The 20,467-nt window shown below is 37.2% G+C and overlaps 1 protein-coding gene across 1 annotated transcript in view; it reads right to left on the bottom strand.

Moving 5' to 3' along the window:
• Positions 1–11,651: 11,651 nt before the first annotated feature.
• LOC131575522 (uncharacterized) overlaps positions 11,652–20,467 on the bottom strand; it is a 159,514-nt gene continuing 150,698 nt past the window's right edge. Inside the window, exons 17-18 of the mRNA XM_058831109.1 lie at positions 12,647–12,788; positions 11,652–11,722 (exon numbers count right to left, since the gene is read on the bottom strand). Coding sequence (XP_058687092.1) covers positions 11,694–11,722; positions 12,647–12,788 — 171 coding nt within the window. The 3' untranslated portion in view covers positions 11,652–11,693. The remainder of the gene's footprint in view (positions 11,723–12,646; positions 12,789–20,467) is intronic.

Genomic DNA, 20,467 nt, shown 5'->3' with positions numbered 1-20,467 from the left:
CACACACAAGCATTTCTTTCAAAGCTGCCTAATGAATCAGGATATTAAAAGACATACATAGGTTCAATTTCATTATAAAAATAAAATAATATAAAATTGTGAAAAGGAGATGATACAAAAGTGTGTAAGACAGATTTGCAATTAATTCTCCTTTTTCTTCCCTGGAATTCAAACATACCTCCTAGAACAAATGAGCTGAGGCTTGGGCCAGTAATAAATCTTTGATTTTAATATAATTTTGAAAGAATCGCACATCTCTAAAAGATTAGGGAAATATAACTTTTATTTTAATGCGAGTAGTATTTTACTGGACCCTGGCAGGGTATTAGAGAAATTATCATTTTCTCATTAGTCTAACTGCCAGCTAGCTCTTACTTTCCTTTTCTTTACAATGGAGGGTGTCTCAGATAAAACGCTACTTAATCAAATTAATTAAGAGGGAGTAGATTTCTAAAGAAGGAGTTTCAGAAGGAATCAGGACAGAAACTTAGCATGTTCAACACTTCAAATGCTTACTGAAGTTTCGGGCTTCAGTGGTATTTAATTGTTTTCTTGGGTCAGGTCCTAAGAGTTTGGCTTTCGGATTAAAGCATGAAAAATTTTATTAGACAAAAAAGGTGCCATCAAATAGATTTATGAAAATAGGGACGTGTTGCTGAACTTCTTGTCAAAATAATTTACTTCAAGAAATTCAGCACTGTCAGTGCATTCATTTTGTAATTAAATGTTTTGACAATTCAGGCTGAAACCATCATTTGTTTGAGAATTCCTTTTTTGCTATACAGTTGTGAAGTGTGAAATCAAAACCCCATCTGACTTGATTCTTTTCTAATCAATTGTTCAAAATAAGTGAGTTTTGTGCCAAACTGAAATAATTATTTTTTGAGCTGTCAGAACTGCTGATGAACGCAAAAAAAGGAAGGAACTGGAATAAAAGCAGTTTGTGTACAGAACTCAAAATTTGTGAGCTACAAATAGAAAATCTTTCATGGATAGTCTATTATAATTCTGCTTATGCAGCTGTCATATGCAGTTGTGTTAATGCATGTGAATGCAGAGTAACTATACAGTTTATTTCATCATGTATATTGAAAACATTAGTTATTACTTCAACTAGGACATATTCATCTGCATTCTGTTCTAGAAAGAACTATCTAGTTGTTAGTCACTTGTGATTAATCCCTCGTTATTTTAGAATGATCACTGTAAAGTCTCCCACAGGGACCACCTGTTGTGCCAGGCTCTGTACAAATCAAGACTGTGAGATATCACAGCCTGGCCCAGATCTGCTGGCTGCTGGGTCTCATCACTGGTTGCAATGGGATCCCACTGCATTTTCCAGCATGCTACAAAAAACTGGAGTAGAAACTAGATCCAGGCCATTCAGAAGTCTTCTCCAGAGACAGACCTTTCTTTCCCTCCTTTTCCTCAGTAAAAAACTCTCTTAGAGATAGGCTCCTCGTAATGTTCTACCCCAAAGCTCTCAGCCCAAAGCTTTAGAAGGTACAACAGCATTTGGGGCTCAGGACAGACAGTAAACACATGCTGAATTCCAGGGTGGAGGAGATGCCTTCTTGTAGGGTATCTCAAATGTGAGATTCTCAGTGTCAGTCTCCAAGGATTGGCAACCACTCTGGCTTGGTGACACCACGCTGTGGAAGAGATATGGCAGCACTGCTCAGGTTTAACACTGCTGCAGAAAAACTTCAGGCTAGACACAGATTGCACATGTCTCAGACTGTGTCTGTCAGATTTAACAGGTCTGCCATAACCAGAATCCTGCCCATCCACTTGCTTGCTTGAACAACCATCCATCTTTGTCCTCTAGGTATGTCTTTAAGGACAGCATGATAGTAAAGTACAGAGATGAAGATTATATATTGTTATATAATAATAACAATATATAACAATAAAGTGTATAGCTCTGGTAAACATCATGAGACTTAGAGCGGTTCCCCTCAGACTGATCTCACCTCCCATGTTCAAGTCCTCCATGAAGATGCAGGGTCTCACTTCTCACTTTTGAGTCCTTTAAGGTTCCATTTGCACTTAGAGTGATTTGATTCTGGCAAGAAAGACAACTTTCTTGCATGAAGAAGCACATCTGTTTGAAATGGTTCCTAACTCTTTTTTGGCAAAGAGGTCAGCTGAGGAAAACCTTGTCTGCTCTCTGGTGGGACACTGAGGTGATGGGATGGGGAACAAGGCATCAAGGGGAAGAGGTATATCCACAGTTAGCTTTTCCCAAGCTGAGTTCCTGAAGAGAAATACACCAAAATTAAAGAGAATAGAGCTTTATTTTCTTTGCTCTTTAACAGATCTGTGATTCAGAGGGTGCAATGTGAAAATGTGTTATTCTGATCTGAAAGGACAGCTATGGCATATGTGATATTCATGAAAATCACTAGAGTCTTGCAACAGTCTCTGGAAGCTCATCTTCCTCCACTTACCAATTTTCTCCCTTTGTCTCCCCCATACAGCATCATCAGATTGCCAAGTGTCTAAGGGAAAGTGCCAAGTAGGTTGAAATAAATATTTCCATAGAGAAAGAAGTCATGTTTTTAAAGCATTACAAGAGATTGCTTTATTTTTTATTTTTTTTTTAAGTAATATCAATTCAGTAATGAACATGAAGTGGAATTAGCTGAGATAAATGTGATACAGACAAAAAAAAAAAATTGAACAAAAAATTGGACTACAGGGTTTCTGAAACTAGCCATGCAGAAATGAATAAAATCATGTAACCAAGAGCACATACTGCAGATTTTTGTTCTAATTGTTAAAAAATGTTCCCTCCCACTCTTAGAACTTCTAGTCCAAGTTTGAGCCTGAAGCAAATTTTTACAGTAAAGTTATAAAGCCATGAAAACAGAGGTTTATAATGGAAACACTGGCACAATTCTAACTAAAGTGTTGTGCCATGGGGTGCCTCTATAATAAAAAAAAGTGTCTTTAAGCTCATATGCCAGACAGAAAAAGTAGCAACACCCAAAAAAAAAAAAATTGACAGAAGTAGATGAGACATCAGCAGTACCATTTTTGAGATAAAGCACACAAAGTCTTACACAGTAAAGGATTACAAACAAACAATTTGTCACAGCTTTGAATAAATACAGAATAGGAACCACGCTTTGAGAAAATGATGGGTTATTAAAGTATGGAATTTAATATCATTGTCAATCTATAAAACTTTTACAACCTAGTCTTATTTGCACAGAGATTACATCCCCAAAGCTCAGTGCCAAAGACACATGTTAATAAGCTCACAACTTTTAATTAAGCAATATGTATAAGTAGATTCCCATTAAGCTGTGATTTGTGGGTTAGTTCATTACAGTGGGTTCCAGCCACCAGACACATATTCAATACAAATCAAGCAGCCTGCATATTATCCAGCTTAATGTAAGCCTACTTGGGATATTTTATCACCAGTTTAGATTGGTGGTTCAGAGAATTATATTTTTTTCTAAGACTGGGGGTAGTGACCAGAACCTTATAATGACCCCATGTTGTTTTCTTAATGAAACTATCCATCTGAATTGTTTAGTTGCAATTGGTAATTATTCATACAGCTAATCATAGTTCTGTTATATACAGCATATATATGACATTCAGGCAGAATACATTTGCTCTCATTTAAATTAAATGTGTAAAATAAGGCTCAAAAGCAGGAAATACGGATACTAACACATGCAACAATAAAAATAATTCACACATTTTACTGCAAAAAAAGAGATGACATTTTCCAGGTCTTGAAATAACTCTTTTGAGTTCCTGAATTATGCTAAAATTTCTGCCCCCAGTTTTTGACACAGGGTGTCAAGTGAAATTTTTTCAATCAGCTTTACTCATAACAGTGTGCCATGCCATTTCACATTTTTCTTGCTTAGACGGATTTCCCATTGATTACATCAGCAGTGAGGATTGTAGAGCAATTTGATGCAACAGTCTTAAAAATAAGATGGATATTCTGCAATATTTAACTCTTTTCTATTTTTTGCAGAAGTTATAAGTTCATGGATCATTGGATCATCATCTAGGAGAAATTACTAATGTCAGACTGCTGAAAAATAATACTCCATCATAGCATTTTGTTTTGGTATTCCTTCCATAACAATAAATGAATTAATTAACTTTGCTACACATTTACAGTTATCAAGACTGACAACTGTTTTTAACAGCCCAATGAGTAAGGATTCTACTGCATTTCACTGTAACAAAATACGCATTTTATTTACGGACTGACCTTTTCTCTATAACATGTCTTTAACCCCCATAAAACATATGCAAAATATTTAGGGTTGATTTTTTATTTATATTTTCTAGTTTACTACTGAAATATTCTCTGAACAACCAGTCTTAGAAAACATAATGGTACTACCAAGAGCTTCCCAGTATTTATTTGGAAAGCAGAATTTTCCATTGAGCCCTAGGTTTATCTTATTCAGTATCTTTCTAACACCAGCAGCTTAGCCATAAGGTTTTATGAAACCAGGGAGGGAATGAGACCCAGTAGAGACTCCAGGCTGAAAGAGAAAGGGGTGAGCTCCTTAGAAGGAGATGTGAACTACAAATCAAGAAGACAAGGAGAGGAGGAAGATCATAATTAGCCACAGCTCTAAATGTAACAAGAAGAATTTTTCAATCAATATGGTAAGCTGCTTGTAGCCAATTAAAAGACTGTAAAGTAGGGACAATGCCATATGTAGATTAGGCTAGTCTCATAAAAAGAGCCTTGAAGCAGTGTTGCATAGTTCATGAATTGATTTTGCTTGAAGGCCGAAGAAAAAGGAGCTGCAATAACCTAGTCCTATAGTAACAAAAGTGATACCTCAGAAAAGTCCATTCAGTGCCAAATGAGTCAGAGGAGTTTTACATATCTCTTTTATCCAAAGTTTTGCCTCACCTAACCATCTTTCCTAGGATCATGCTGGTGCAAAACTACAATAAAGAGGATTTGGGGTTTGGAGGTTTTTTATGATTACAGTATTTCTAAATAAACTATAGCAATGAAGGTCTGGGAAAACCTGTACCTCTGCCTTCAGCATTAATCTATCCCTGAATCCTAGAACTTCGCCAGATCTACGAGATACAGCAGCATATGGGGGAGTGAGGAAACTACTCTGGAAGCTAAAGTGTTAAAAACAGTCTCCTGAAGCCCGCAGAGGAAGCATAGAGTCAAGGAAAACACACAGACATATAGCTATTGAGACAGGAGCAACATTACAGCCATTAAAATCAAATGTCAGAGAAGGAACAATGCCTATTAGCTTTTAGAAGCCAAAAATGAACAGTTCAGCTTTATCAAACAAATGGGTTGCACTATCCAATTACTAACTTCTGATAAGCATCATGTCAATTTTGAAATTGTACTGCTGAGTCCATGGAGAAGAAAAAATAAATCCGAGTTATCCACATAACAAGGATAAAAGGAAGTCAAACTACTACAATCCTGACCTAATTACCCAAGCAAATCACTCCCCTTCCTGGAACCTTGTAGATCCAGTAGAAACACTGACAAAGCTCTGACCTTCTAGGAAGCTCCTTTTCCCTCCTCTTCAGGTCCCATCTGATCAGAAGCCTTGAGAAATCCTCTGACTGGGTCCCTCACTCAAAGCAGTATCTACCTCAGCATCTTTTTATTCCATTCTACCCTGGAGTGTAAAATCAGGGACTGTGTATGCCCCGGTCAATTGGGCTTCGGAGGTCTGCAGCCTGCAGAGTGAACGTGACTCCTTATCCAGCACAGGAAATTTTTCACAGCTTCACAGAGCAGCTGGCACACACACTAGAGGAAATCATTATTGAATTTGCTTCTTAAGGCTGATGTCCACTGTGTTCAGGGAACATACACAGGCTTCCATTCCTTCTTCAGTGCTGTCAAGTCTGAAGCTGGTTGGCAGCTCCCATTTTAGCACTATTCTTACCCCAAGGTTACGTGAGTGGTAAATTAAGCACGGGTTGTGTTTCTCAGCAGCAGAGTATATAATTGAAAGGATAGTATTATTAATAGTAACAAATTTCATAAATAACATTTTCTGTAATGTAATATGCACACACTTCCTCCTTTCTTTTTCATCTTTGTCTAAAATGAGTGTTAAAGTCCATGTTTCATCGCCAGCCAGTGGGCTGTCTGTAAGGACTCCTGCACAAGCTCTGTCTTATCACTCACAACATTCATAATCAAATAAGAAACACAGGCCTTCCAAATAAACTTTTAAAGCTGACACAGACACACACACAGAGCAGAAATCCACTTCAGTCGCAGTTGTGCTGGATGAGGGAATGACAGCAGCGCTCCCACCTGTCCTCACCACCTTTCTGCCAGAGATGACTGCACTCAGAACAGCTAGCAGAGTTGCTCATGTGAATGCTTTCTCACCTGTTTTGGCTGAACATGGTCCTGTGAGGCTTGAGCAGCTAGAGCAGAAGGCATTTGCTGCTCAGTCTGAAATGGGTGAGGGAAAGCTCCCATGGGAGCTTCTCCTGCATGAAAAAGCAGCTGTAGATGATCTCTTCAGGTGGCACAGCTGTGCTCAAAGGAGAGCGTGTGTCCACAACAATATCAAGGGTAGAAGAGGAAAGCTAGAAATTAGCAACCTGAATGCAACATCTTAGTCTGTTTTCTTTTTGGACAAACTCTTCAGAACTAATTTCTTTTTGGACAAAGCCATGCCTGTACTGGCTCTTTTGACATCCCTTCTAAAATCCCTCAGGCTGTCAGAGGGGGAGAGACAAGACCTTAGCTTATACACTCAGCCCCAGACTCAGGTAAAATGTTGTGTCCCTGATAAGATAGATACATGTGCATGAGGCCATTGGTTCATAAGGAAAATGAGCATTTAAGAGTTGTTGGTAGGTCAATGTTACATGATAAGTTTTTCAGTGCTTAAAACTGGGGGTGGGGAAGGGGGTGAAGAGGGGAATCAGGGGCTGTAACCTATTCCTGTCCACCACTTGTTAATGAAAAAAAATCATGTGATGAGACCACTAAAAAATTAGGATTTTTCATCTCTAATTTGAAAGATTTTATGAAAAAAGTAAAGCATGTTCTCTGATATTCAGAGCCTTTCTAATATATTCACAGATGATATCTGTGGAAAAAAACACAAAAGCCTTCAAATAGTGATTTTTTTTTTTTTTTTTATTCCAAGATAGGAAAAAAAAAGACTGAAACAGCATCAACAACAGAAAAAACTTTGGAAATGTTTAAAATACAGAGTCTTGCCACTGAAATCTGTCCTACTCTCATTTTGTACACATGAGCACATATACATGCATATTCTTGCACTTATTTTAGACACAATCATAGCTGTTGCTGCTCCAACTTAACTGTGAATAGTGAAGTTCTAAAATTCCTCTGAAACATGAAGAGAAAAAAAATCCTTTTTTTTTTTCATTTTTATTATTTTATGGTGTAAGGACTCCATGTCTTTGCAGTAAGAGGCTATTATAAATATATGTCATAGAGCAGATGAAGAAGTTTTCCAATTTCATTAACAAGTAGCAAGATGTGTGCATATACCTCCCATACAGAATGTCTTAGAAATATACCCTATTATGTCTAGTTAAGTCAACCTTGTGTCATTATTTCATATTAGTATATGTGACAGGATTGGTATACCCAGGAAAGATGCATCAGAACCATTAAGTGCCATCCAAGAAAATAAAAAAAGGAATTCTATGTTTTGAAATCTACATTAAATACCATGTCCTCAAATATTTTAAGAAGGAAAGGTTCTATTGGTAAAAAAAACCAAAAACAAACCAACAAAAAAAAATTCTGTTAAGGTTTAAGGAAGTGCTTTGAATAAAGCTCTAGTAAAACAGTGGGGACAAAAGGCCAATTTTGGAGTGTATACTTACTAGAAAAAGACAGGGAAAAGAGAATGAAAAGTCTACTGCATGAAGACTTAAATGCCTTGTTTTTTAACATATATTTTTTAAAAAGGACACATTTTATTTTTCACAAGGAAAGTTTTTGAAATAGGTCTAGATTTTTCAATTTCTTTCAGGTCTAATATATATATTAGACCTGAAAGAATACTATACTATTAATGGAAAGAATTCTGATGTATAGGACTGGACTGATTTCACTAAAGTGTTAAGCACCTGTTAAACAAAAGTGGAAAGAATGCCTGTTTTGGGAAGATCACCTAATTTCCACAGAACCCCAGAAATATAAGGCCACAAGAAAACTCTAAACACCTCCAGTCAAAATTTGTACTAAAAAGATATTAACTACATCACTTTCTACATGTTTCTTTTTATTGGTCAGCTGACTTTGATTGGACACCTGTTACCCACCAAGCTGCTCTATCACTCTTCTCCATAGAAGGGTGTAGGGGAGAAGATAAAAAAAAATCCTCAGGGGTCCATATAAAGGCAACTTGATAAATTGGAAGCAAAGGAAAAAGAGATTTTTTTCCCTACTTCCCATCAGCGGGCAACATCCAGCCACCTCTCAGGAAGCAGAGCTTCAGAACTTGCAGTGGTTGCTCCAGAACACAAATGTCATAAATAATGAATGCCATCCTTTTGTCCTCCTTTTCTTAGCTATTATTGCTGAGCAGGTGCCATATGGTATGAAATATCCTTTTGTTCTGTTTGAGTCAGCTGTCATGGCTGTGACCCCGCCCAACTTGTTGCCCATCCCCAGCCCAGTGGTGAGGAGGAGAATGTTGGAGAAAGAGTGCGAGCGTGCCCCAGCAATGGCCATAAACACCAGTGTGGCAGCAACACCTTTCCAGCTGCCAGTACAAAGAACAGCACTGTGAGGACTGCCATGGGGAAATGGACTTCATGGCAGCCAAACACAGTACACTTTAGAAAGAAAACAGCCTTCAGACCTAGTCATAAGAGAAAACTCAAAGCAGGATTCCTCAAAGAAACACACTACAGGGAAAATGAAGGACTCAAAATAGCTTCATGCATAGGCTCAATTGTAATTTTTACATCTGAACTGTAATTTCATCTCCTTCTAACATTTGATCTGGCTGGTGAAGATGAATCTGTGCCTTAGATCATCTCCAGCACGTGTCATTCCCAAGAATTTTGTCGTATAGTTCCTGACACCTGTTTAGGAGGTGGCAGTGGCTTAGGAATGGTTTGAGACTCAGAAGGGTTTATGACTATACACATCTTCCATGTGTTCAGACAACAGATCTGAGAGTCTTCCAATGCCCATTGCTGTGGAGGAAATAATGTTGCTACATGATATAAAGGCAGCCCTCAATGTCAAAACGTCTTGTGCTGTGAATTCTCACATCTCCATTGTGTTTAACTGAGCAGCCAAAAAGTACTTGTGCTGAGGATCAGGCTCCACATCTTTAGATTGCTGGTTAATAATATCCTATCAAGGAGATATAAGAGGGAATCAGAAAAGCTCATCAAAATGTTCAGTGACATGGCAGCAGATTTATGAGAAAAAAAGATGTCATTAGAAAGGAGGAAAGGAAAAAAAGAAAAGGTCATATTCATTAAGAAGGAAGGAAGACCTAAAGAAAGTACAGGAAATTATAGATCTACCAGCATTTTGGAGTTTTGTTGTTAAGAGAAAGGGAGGATTTCTTAGCACATCTATTAAAATGAGGTACTGCTTCTCTTTATTTTACATTTTCAATCTTTTTATTATCATAGCAATACATCTTCTACTGCTTCCTTAAGCATTAGCAGCAGATTTATTTAATAAAACTGAGGACTGAGCATCACTGAAAATACTGTTTCCAGTGGAATGCTCTCATGCTGTGATTGGTGAAGTGCTAAGTAATTTGCTTTTAATGCTAGCACATACCACTTAGCACTATATTTAAATGAATGATGAAAATCACTCATTTTTCATCCCCTTGCTTAACTGGTGCTCAGTGTAATCTATCTACTGTACTGGTAGCCTAGCGTCAGAATATATTCTAATAGACCCTGCTCTCCAATCTACAACAAGCATTTTAATTTTTAATTCATAGTTATGTCTTTATCCTTTAATAGAACAGAACTACAGATGGGGAGTATGTTTTAGATAATAAGAGCACAGTAGGTACCCAGGGAAACTACACCACTAAAAGGATTCTTTATTTACACTTTTCAGTAATGACTACATATATATAGCTACACAGGAGAAAATTGTTGCAAAGGAGCACTGCATAGGCAGGCAATTACTATCCAGCTATAACTGAGCATTATGGATGATGCTGCTGATAAGAGCACTTCAGAAAACAATTTCAAAGCCAATGCCACGCACTGCACATTGACCAACAAACATGGGAACTCACAAGATGCAAGTAATTAAAATTAATAGGTAGGAAGCGACATTAAAATAAAAAAAATTAAGGGAAATTTACTTAATATTTAAACATACTTTAAATTTGTGAATTCATATGTTGCGGATATGTAATGCACAGAATTGAACATCCTAGATTAAATGAAAGACAGTGGAGACATTTCAGTATAATTGGAGGGATAAAAATGATCAGTCAAGTTCTTCAGGCTGAACAATGTTTCAGTACAAGATCCACGTTTTTCAGAAAAATCAACACAGTCCTATCAGAACTGAAGCTATGATGGTTCCACACATAAAGTCAGTCCCACTATCAGACTAAATTCTAGTACTGTATTACCAACACCAAAGTTAAAATCTCACAGAAAAAAGACTGGAATATCTTAACTCAGTGGTCAGAAAACCAGAGAAATTGCCCAAAGGAATTTTTATCCTTATAGTCAGTCATGCTGATAGCAAAACTGAGGCCAGGAAGATGCACATAGTAAGATGTCACCCACAGCATACTGGTACTGTCACCCAGAAACTGTAATAGGTTACTGGGTAGTTCCTCTTCAGCTAGTTTCTTTTCCAAAGTTATGTAGAAAAGTTTAAAGTGACAACAGGCAAAGCAAACATTAAAATGCAATTTTATTCCTGTTATGACAGAGAGAAGTAATCCAAGCAATATCTTATGCAATAAAAACCGCAAAAATCACATCAATTATTGTAGATATTCAGAGGGCTTTTTACACCATTTCTGTCTGGGCATAAGTCATAAAATAACCACAGACATATGTGCATGCACACAAATAAACTGGGAAAAAAAAAATAAAACCAAGAAAAGAGGGGGAAACCAAACCACTATCTTGCATACCCAAATTAAAATTGTGCTCAAGAGTGACATTTAAACCTTTAAGTTACTACCTAATGTAATTTAATGTTTATTCAGGTGGATGAGAACTATAGCTACTAAGAACTATGCTATTTAGCAACAATGCTCAAGATATTGGGTAAGATCTTAAAAAGATAAATGCATCTGAAAAACTTTTACCATAGCAGCGTGAACAAAGAGACACCAGAAAATCAGAAAAAACAGAAAAAATTTCCCCACCGCAGCTAACAGGTACAAGCAAAGCTGAAAAAGCAGAAACAAGCAAACCTGAGAAATTTAGGAATGTCCCACAATTGGGAAGGGAAAAAAAAAATCACATGAAATAATTATGCTTGCAGGATCTAGTATGTGATCTGATCCCATAAGTTCACCCCACTGCACAGCTTGTTGAAGCCACAGAAGAGCTACAAATGGGGCATTCACTGGACAACACTGCATGGGCAGAGATGTGGCCATCAGAAATGTAGATCCAATCAGACAGTAGCCAATACCATGGATGTGGATCACGATGCAAACAACTCCATGGACCATGTAATGCTGCAGGAACTAGCTCTTGTCAGAGACAACGTGATTACCTGAAGATGAGAAAAAAGGATGTAGAGAAAAACATGATGCAGTGTATGACCTCCCTTCCCCAATAAAGGGGTACAGGAGCAAGAGGACATAAATTAAATTTACCAGGTTTCCTTAAAAAAATGTGTCTTTTGTGCTCATGTGAACTTTCCAAGGTTTCTGTGTTAGAAAACAAGATTACTGTGAATTTAAAAGTAACACAAGGTGCTTTTAACTGAATTTTACTCCTTAGAGGGCATTGGAAAACTGACAGTGATAGGACTCAGCTGAGTGCAGAGATCTTGTGGAGCCAGCTACAACGAGCCTTGATAAGCAACAAGAGGAAATTGATATCTCATAATAACAGTGATGCCTAAGGACACCCAGCGTGTTCCATCAAACACCCTGATACTACCTTTGGTAAGGAGAAACTTCACTGCAAACTTGACATAAATGTTCCACTCTGCATGTACTTCTCTAGGCACTGTGAGGGGGATAGTGGCTCTCAGTACACAATAAAAACACAATAAAAATCTGAGATATTTGGGCTTTTGCACTTAGACCAAAATGTCTGGACACATACCTAAATATATATACAATAACTGATTGAAGCCTACTCCCAGCATAATTTAAATGCTGGTCCTTGCCTAAGTTAGAACGCTCTGGACTGTGTTACTGTACTGAGATTCTGAGTGGAAAGCGTGACAGTGTTTGATTAAAGGACAGCACTTCAGTCCTCAGGATTCTTGCAACAGCTGATGAAACTACCCAGGGATGAAGACACATTGGAAAACACAGCTGTGAAATTTCAGCTGTCACTGATCGCACTCTAACTTTCCCAAAAGAAACTGTTATAAAATTATTTGCTTTTTTTCTATCCCTGCCATCATTTTATGCTTAGGTATCAGGACTGTTTTTCATCTAGGTATAGAGACTGAAAATTATACCTTTCCACCTTGCTGTACTCTTTTTCCTCTCTCTCAGCTTGATACATGTAAATGTAGGCAACACACTGTTCTTTTCCCTTATACGCTCCTGGTCTGTGCTCATTTTACACAGAAGACTTTCCTCACTAACATCACCAAATGCCTGAAAAAGAGAACAGACAAAACCAACATATTATTGTAGCAGCATTCAGTGAAATATCAGACGGAACATAGATGACTTTGATTACCCTTCCCCACCCCTCTCTTCTTGCTTTCAAAATATCACAGCTTAGAAGCTTTTGTGTGTGTGAAATTTTATTCTGTCATACTAATAACCCAGCTTTGCAGCAGCTTACAGTTTAGCTTTCATGCTTCAGTTCCACTCCTGGGCTTATAACAATTTTTCTAACAGTTCTGCCAAAATATTATAAAGTAAAACTTACTGTAAATGTATTCACTAATACAGATAGAGCAGTGAGATTAACAATTTAAACACATGTGAAATGCGAATTCACCTAATTTTTCTCACTCTAAATGCTTTAGTAAAACACTGGAATAGGGATTTTTACGCCCGTTGCTTTTCATAATTTCTTCTTATGATGTTCTTGACACACAGAGAAGATTTGAGTGAATAAAGAATATACACTCAAAGAAGGAAATCATGGCTATGAAGAGGAGACATTATTGGACTGGAAATTGGTTATGAAGCCAAGGAACTGCATCAGATTCAGCTCACTTCATTAGTAGTTACCACATCACATGTCAGATCCTCAACTTGTGCCATGTGGGTGGCATTTTGCACAAGAATGCCCTGACTCCAATTGTTTTCATGTTTTGGAATGCCCATATACAAGAAACTCTGCTCTGATGAATTTGAGCAGAAATCAAATTTCAGATACTGAGAATTAACTGAGCTCAGATCTGTCTAGATGCTGTTACACAAATGTTAGCTTGAAAAAGCAGGTTGATCCAGTAATACAGTAATATTTTAAAGAATTTTGCTATTCTCAATCTAGTTTAGCACAGCTATAATAAATTTCCAAATGCAGGTATGTGTAAGGGAAAAATCTCTAATATTTATTGTATTTTTTTGCATATTCTTATTTTCTGTCTGTTGATGCATCTTACAGTCTTGGTTGTATTTCTGGGTTTGATACACTGTGAGGGTAGGAGGTGCTGCTACATCAGGAACAGACAGAAACAGGCAATGTAGTAAATATTCACCACCTCACATGAAAAGTTGAGACTAAATTTTGGAGTGGTCATGTGCATCCTACATCCTAGGCAAGTTTCTCCCTACCAGGCTGTTCTTTCTTCTCACCTACATACCACTAACACAGAACAGCTGCTACTTTCTTTTTAGTTCTATTCTTTCAAACTAAGATTCCAGTTTTAGGTTGTCCAAAGCTGTTTCTCTCATGGCATAAACAATCATCAGGGTGGGTCAAACAGAGATACAACATCATAGTAGGACTTCATAGAAATATTTTTGTCAAGAAGAAGGACAAAGTCAAGAAGATAAAGTCAAGAAGACAGGAGACATAAAGGGGGCCTACAGCATCAGTGAGCTAACAGAAATATCTTTTCAGCTGCAATAATCTGAGAAAAATATGTGGAAATATCATCAGTGTATACCTGGAGTTGCAACCCTCATTCCCCAGAAGCTGGAACGCTAATTTCATTTTATAGAATCATTTAGGTAGATTTGGAAAAGACCTTTAAGATTATTGAGTACAGCCATAAGCCTAATACTGCCAAGTCCACCACTAAACCACGTTGAGTGCCACATCCACAGGTCTTTTAAATGCCTCCAGAGATGGCGACTCACCCTCTTTTCTGGGCAGCCTTTTACAATGCTTGAAAACCCTTTCAGGCTGTCAAGAAAATTTTCGTAATATCCAATCGATTTCTTCTTGTCCTGTTGCTTGTTATGTGGCTACAACCTCCTTTCAAACAGTTGTAGAATGATAAGATCACCCCTTTTCTCCTGTTCTCCAGGCTACACAACCCCAGCTCCCTCCTCTGCTCTTCATAAGACTTGTTTCTATGCACAAAAAGAGAAGATACAGGGGGTATTTAGAGTTCACTGGAAAAGCCTTTCCTTTGGTGCAAGAGCTCTTCCAAACCTGATCATTCACATACCCAGCATATCTGACTGAAGCAATAGGAACCCTTTGCTACAATTAAGGTGCTATCATTTACTTGTGTATTGAATTTAAATTGAAGCTTGTAAAGATATGTCAGATTTTTTAACTTGATCAGATGTTGTGCAGTTATGTTCTTAAATTAAAGTCCAAGTTGTTGTTTCTGAGAGTGACTTAATAGCAGTAACCTTATGGTTAATCAACCATGTAGTAAAGTTCACCGTGCACTTACTGCAGTGTAATTATAAAGTGAGCAAAAATATAATTGATGCATTTTGTCAATCTGTGTAGCTGCAAGGTACTTTTTCAAAGGTTATTTTTTTATTCAGATAAAGTAAGTAATGCTGTTCTGGCAATTATCCTTTGACTTCAGAGATTTTACTGCTGATTCAAGTAAAACTGTGATAGATGAATAAAGATTATAAGTGTTTAAAAGTACAAAATACCTTCTGTAACAATCAGTGGCTCTGCCCTTTCAGTATAAAATCATTCTGAAAATCACTGAAAATACAGCAAATCTTGGTGTTTAAGGTGGGTTGAAACTGAAAGATGTATCTCAATACAAAATAACTCTTTTAAAATACCCCTTAATTATCATCACTGCTGTTTGTTATATAACACAAGTAGAGAGCTATGGCAGTATTTTTCCCTTGAGCACTGGCTCAGACTGAACGGGTATGCTTGAACTTGCTTCCATTCCTTCTGCAAACAACTGGAGGAAAGAGTTCTAACTCCTCAGGACCCCAAGAAAAAAAGAAATTAAAATTTCCATGGACATAATATATTTGTGTATGTGTTGATTCAGGATGTAACCCTTGCTTCTCACCCCACATTCTCCGCAAGCAAAAAAGAAGCCAGTATGATTTAAATTTGAACATTCATATACAGAACAAAGCTATAATGCTTAGTTATGGTATTTCAGTAATTTTTTGGTTATCTGAAAGCTAGTGAGTCCTGCTGAAAATGTTCATAAGTGGACCTGTCTCATTCCTTTCCTGGTCCTCTTATCAGAGCACAGACAGCACCATAGATAAGAAGGCCATGGCCACTTGAAGGAAAGAAATCTTCTTCCACATGACTGTGACTTTCTGGGGTACAGGGTGTATAAAATCTGAGAGCACTAGGGAGGGTAGAAATGGCCACATGCTGCAAGGCTGCCGCCTGCATTTCCATCCTGCAAAATAGTCTTGACAGCAGATGATAATAGATTCACAATTAATAGATATAGCTTCCATTTAAAACTATACCACAATTTACTGAAACAGAAGCAAGGAACCAATCTTGTACTTGACAAAACAGCCTGGAACAGAAGATACGGAGAAATAACTTCTGCACAGCTGAGACACACTGTGCTCAACCACTTCATCTGCAGCAGAGGGATTGGCTTACCCACTGCAAGGGCAAGGAGCAACAGACTGGGTCCACTTCAGGCTAGGGTTTACATGTCACATGTGAGATGAGGTGCATCAATTTAAGAATAAAGCATACAAGCACAAGATTTCTCCAGGAAATCTCTTTTCCTTGTTCTCATCTTTCCAGTGGGATGGAAAGTGCTGCCTGGACAACTAATTTCTTTCTTAAGCTGATTATCTCTAATTGAATTATAAAGGAGAAATATATACTGGAAACAATAACTTAAAACAGTCTGGTTTACTTCTTATTTGAAGTGAAATTTGCTATACTACCATGACCCTCAACAAAAGGGCTGTAAGTTTGCAGGCTGTACTGATCTGATTGCCTATGTCCATGGGAGTACCCCTTAGCTGAGTAAAGTGTTTGATTCCCAACTGAACCTCAATGCATGTTGAGAGAGGTTACTCTCCCACTGAATGCAGTTGCAAGGTATAGTATGTTTTCAATGGGAGAAGATTAAGTCTCAGAAGTAGGCAAGCATCATGTGGTAAGGCCTGTTCAGGCCACCAGTATGTACATACCTGCATGCATTAATCACTCTTCTGTGGGACAAACCTTTCCTGTTAATCCCTGATTTTATAGGGATTCCCAGGAGATCAACTCATGGTTGGTTTGAGCTGGCCATGTTTGTGGATGACCTGACATGATGCGGCTGAAGCCAGCCAAAGTGGGTCAGTTTACACCTGTGGCCAGCCTCTACCCTGGTCAAAACATCCTCTCCCACTCCCCACAGCTGACCCAGTTTACAGAAAAGCCAGATCTGTGTTGTCCCCTCCCAGTGTCTGGTGAGATGAAGTCATGAGGTAGGGTGCCAACCTCAGATACTGAGCTGGAGAGATCCTCTCTCTTTCTCTCCTCCATAAATCTTTAGTGACCATTTTTCTCCATGAAAACAGCACGTGGGAATCTTGCAGTAAACATGGCCAATGTGCTCCTTTAATGAAATTAGGGCCAGGAAAATTTGCACTCACATCCATGCATAAACTGCACTGGAGTCAACTGCATGGTTTATGCACACACAGGAAAAAATAGGGCCCAATATTCATAGTAACACTGGGTATAAAAAAAAAAAGAGTTTGTGGAATTAAGAATAAAACATGAGGCAATTTGTTGATTTGCCCAGGGAATATAGGAGAGCAACAAATGTGTAGATTATTCTAAGGTTGTTTTTTAGTGTCATTATCAGATCCAAGAACTGTATATAAAAGCATGCGGTCCTTCACATGCTGAAAGTATAGTTTGCTCAAACAATTGTAAAATATTCAGTATTCTTAAGATTAAATATCTGAATATTGCTTCTGAAGGAACAGCTGTCAGCTTAAATCTAAAGTCTAGTTTGTTTACTGCCTGTATTTTATATCTGTTAGAAAATGACACCAAATGGCAATAAAATTGTTGTAAGTATTCTACTGGGGACTATAAATGCCCTTTGGTTACAGTGTACATATCTTTATACATAATTCCAGTATATTTTCCCTAGAATTATGTTAAATATGTAAAAAGCCTTTTCTCATAAAGGTAAAAATGCTACATGTTTCCAAGCTGTAATTTAGCATTAGTGTCAAGATTGCTTCAGAAAATAAGCTATGGTTACTGTTTCATTCTTTTTAAGTGTCACTCAGCATACCATATCTGATCTTGTATTCAAAATAAACTTATATTATTTTATTCACTTTTCCAGAAGTGCAGGAGGGTTTAGACATAATTTATAGCATATGGATTGATGTAAATAGCTTAAACTAAGTAATTGGCTAGTCACCTACGCTGTCTTATTCTATTACTGCCAGGTACTTTTTAAGTAATTAGGGAAAACAGACCTCTTTTATCCAGTAAGTTTAAATTGGATGAATCCTTGACATTTGTGAAGGCTTATTTGATAGATAAAATCATACTATACAAAAACTTTCTCTACAATACTGAGGTTTACTAGGCCTATAATAAGAAACTGATTTTTTGTTGAGTTAAAGTGACTTATCTTTGCCCTTTTAATAGGAAATCAACTCCAGTCAGCAAAAGTCGAGATAAAAATCACTAAGTTGGTGTTATCACCATGTAGACAGCAAACACGTACCACTATCATTAACTTTTCTGTGCATGGATTTCAAATACGTTTAAAATGTTAAAATTCAATAATTTCCTTTATATTACAATAACATCAGATTAATGAATACCAAAAAGCAGGAAAAGTGATTTACTTTGGGAAGGTCATTCCTTGGTTAGCCAACACCTAAATTGAATTACTATAAAGGGGAAATATATTATAGGGAAAAAGGAAAATGGTTTTTACTGCACTTGAATTCTTTGAGTTTTACAATGCTTATGATAAAAAGATTGCACCTACAAGTTTAACCTCTACAATTTTTACATTGCATATTTAAAAAAAAAGAATCTTTTTATTTAACATTTCTAGGGCTATTTATACATGTCACCTTGTACTTAATGTTCCTTTTGAAACAGTTTTACCTCATCCCTATAAAACCTATAAAATTACTTTTCATACTAGACATGAAATTTAAAGTTATACCAGGAAATCTGGACCTCTAATGGGGATACCACACATAAAGAAATAAGTATTTTAAAGTAGATTTTACTTAGAAGACATTTTTTCCTAGCTAGTGTAATTCTGTACACAGAACTTACAAACTGTTTTGCTTACTGGGAGGAAAAAAAATAAAATAAAAGAAAGGTAATTATTATCAAAGTGAGTTTTGGCTCCTTGGATAAAATTACGTTCACATTGAAGTGATTTGATGAATTAGGGCTATGAGAAAATCTTTCTTTCACTGAAATATAAAAGAGCAAGATGAGGCTGTAAATATGAAGTGAATTCCTTATGAGCATCCAAGGACTTCACAGCAAGATTATGCAAAATTCCTCTTATGCCTGTCAAAGAATATCTTTGAATTGCAGATACAGAAACATCTGAAGTTAAAGTCACCAAGAGCTGAACACATGAATCTGAGGTAGAATTTGGCCTGGTGATTTCAGTGCTGTTCTCATGTTCCTGTGTTTGGCAAAACATTGCCCCAGATCTGGCCAGCTTGCACACACTCCTCAGTTAGCTGAATGCTAAGAATCTACTGCTTATGCTGGGGGTGCCCTCTGAACAATGCCTATATTTACACATGCTTTTTCAAAGTTATTATAGTTTCTCTGTTGTTTTCTGCCAAATTGCTCATTTCCTCCTATTAAACATATTATTTTTGAAGAGCACCCACCGAAACCAACACCCATCATGCTGTAAATGGCACAAAGTATTAAATATCTTAGATCTTAGTCCCCAAATGACTGAATTCATGAGGTTCCACTGTAGCATTTAGGAATAAGTGTTATGGAAAGTCAGTCTTGTCATTTTGCTATCTTCAGAGTTACATGTTTTCAGAGTTTCTTAATAAAAGTGAACAAACAAAAATATACACTGAAATAATTACATTTTCATCTTTGGTATGTTACTGTAATAAAAAGGAGGATTGTTTCACAGGAAGAAGGTTCATGTAACCCCTAGTTCCTAGACATTGTTGAATTACTCCTTGCATTTTGCAGTTGTACAAGAGCACTAGTCCATCCAGAATAACAAAATAAGTGAAAATTGATTGTTTTCTTACTCTGTGGACTCTGCAGATCAGGTAGAAGTGCGTACAAAGGTAGGACATGTCACAATTGCCACAGACCACCCCTGTTCTTACAGGTTTTGTTCCTACAGTCCCAAAACAATGCTCCATACAAATATCTTGTCTCTGGTGAGGAGAAAGAGGTTTGCTGCTCACAAAGAAAGAAGACAGGCAGCTGTAATTTCTATGACAGGAAGAGAGAATAGATAGAATAGATAATTCTCTGTCCTCGCCAATGAGGAAGAAATGTCTTCCCTCCTCCACCACTGCTGGAAACGTGATGAGAGGAATGAAAAGCAAAATGAGAGATCATCTTGTTTCTTTTGGTGAGGTGTTGTACCCATTCTAGAATAAAATGGTTAAGATTATATAATTATATTATGTAGGTAAACTTCTGTTGAAGATAAATCTTACTTATACCAATGGGTTATCCAATGGAAGCTGATTAAATTTAGAATAAGAGATTTTTGACCAAATAGACTATAAGGATCCAGAAAAATCTTTCCATTGAGTCACCAGGATCAAAATACCTAAAACAGACTAGGATTAGGTAAACTAAATAACCTGAGTCTTTAGAACTAGCTCTAGATAGTCAAACTGAAAATGCTTATACACAGCAAGTTGTCAACAGAGGGAGCAAACTGAAAAGATAATTCCAAGAACTTGCCCAGGTG

This window comes from Poecile atricapillus, chromosome 2, assembly GCF_030490865.1.
Source record: "Poecile atricapillus isolate bPoeAtr1 chromosome 2, bPoeAtr1.hap1, whole genome shotgun sequence".
In the NCBI taxonomy this organism is placed as follows: Eukaryota; Metazoa; Chordata; class Aves; order Passeriformes; family Paridae; genus Poecile; species Poecile atricapillus.
Note: the sequence above shows the minus strand (reverse complement) of the source record. Positions and strands in the feature narration are given on the sequence as shown.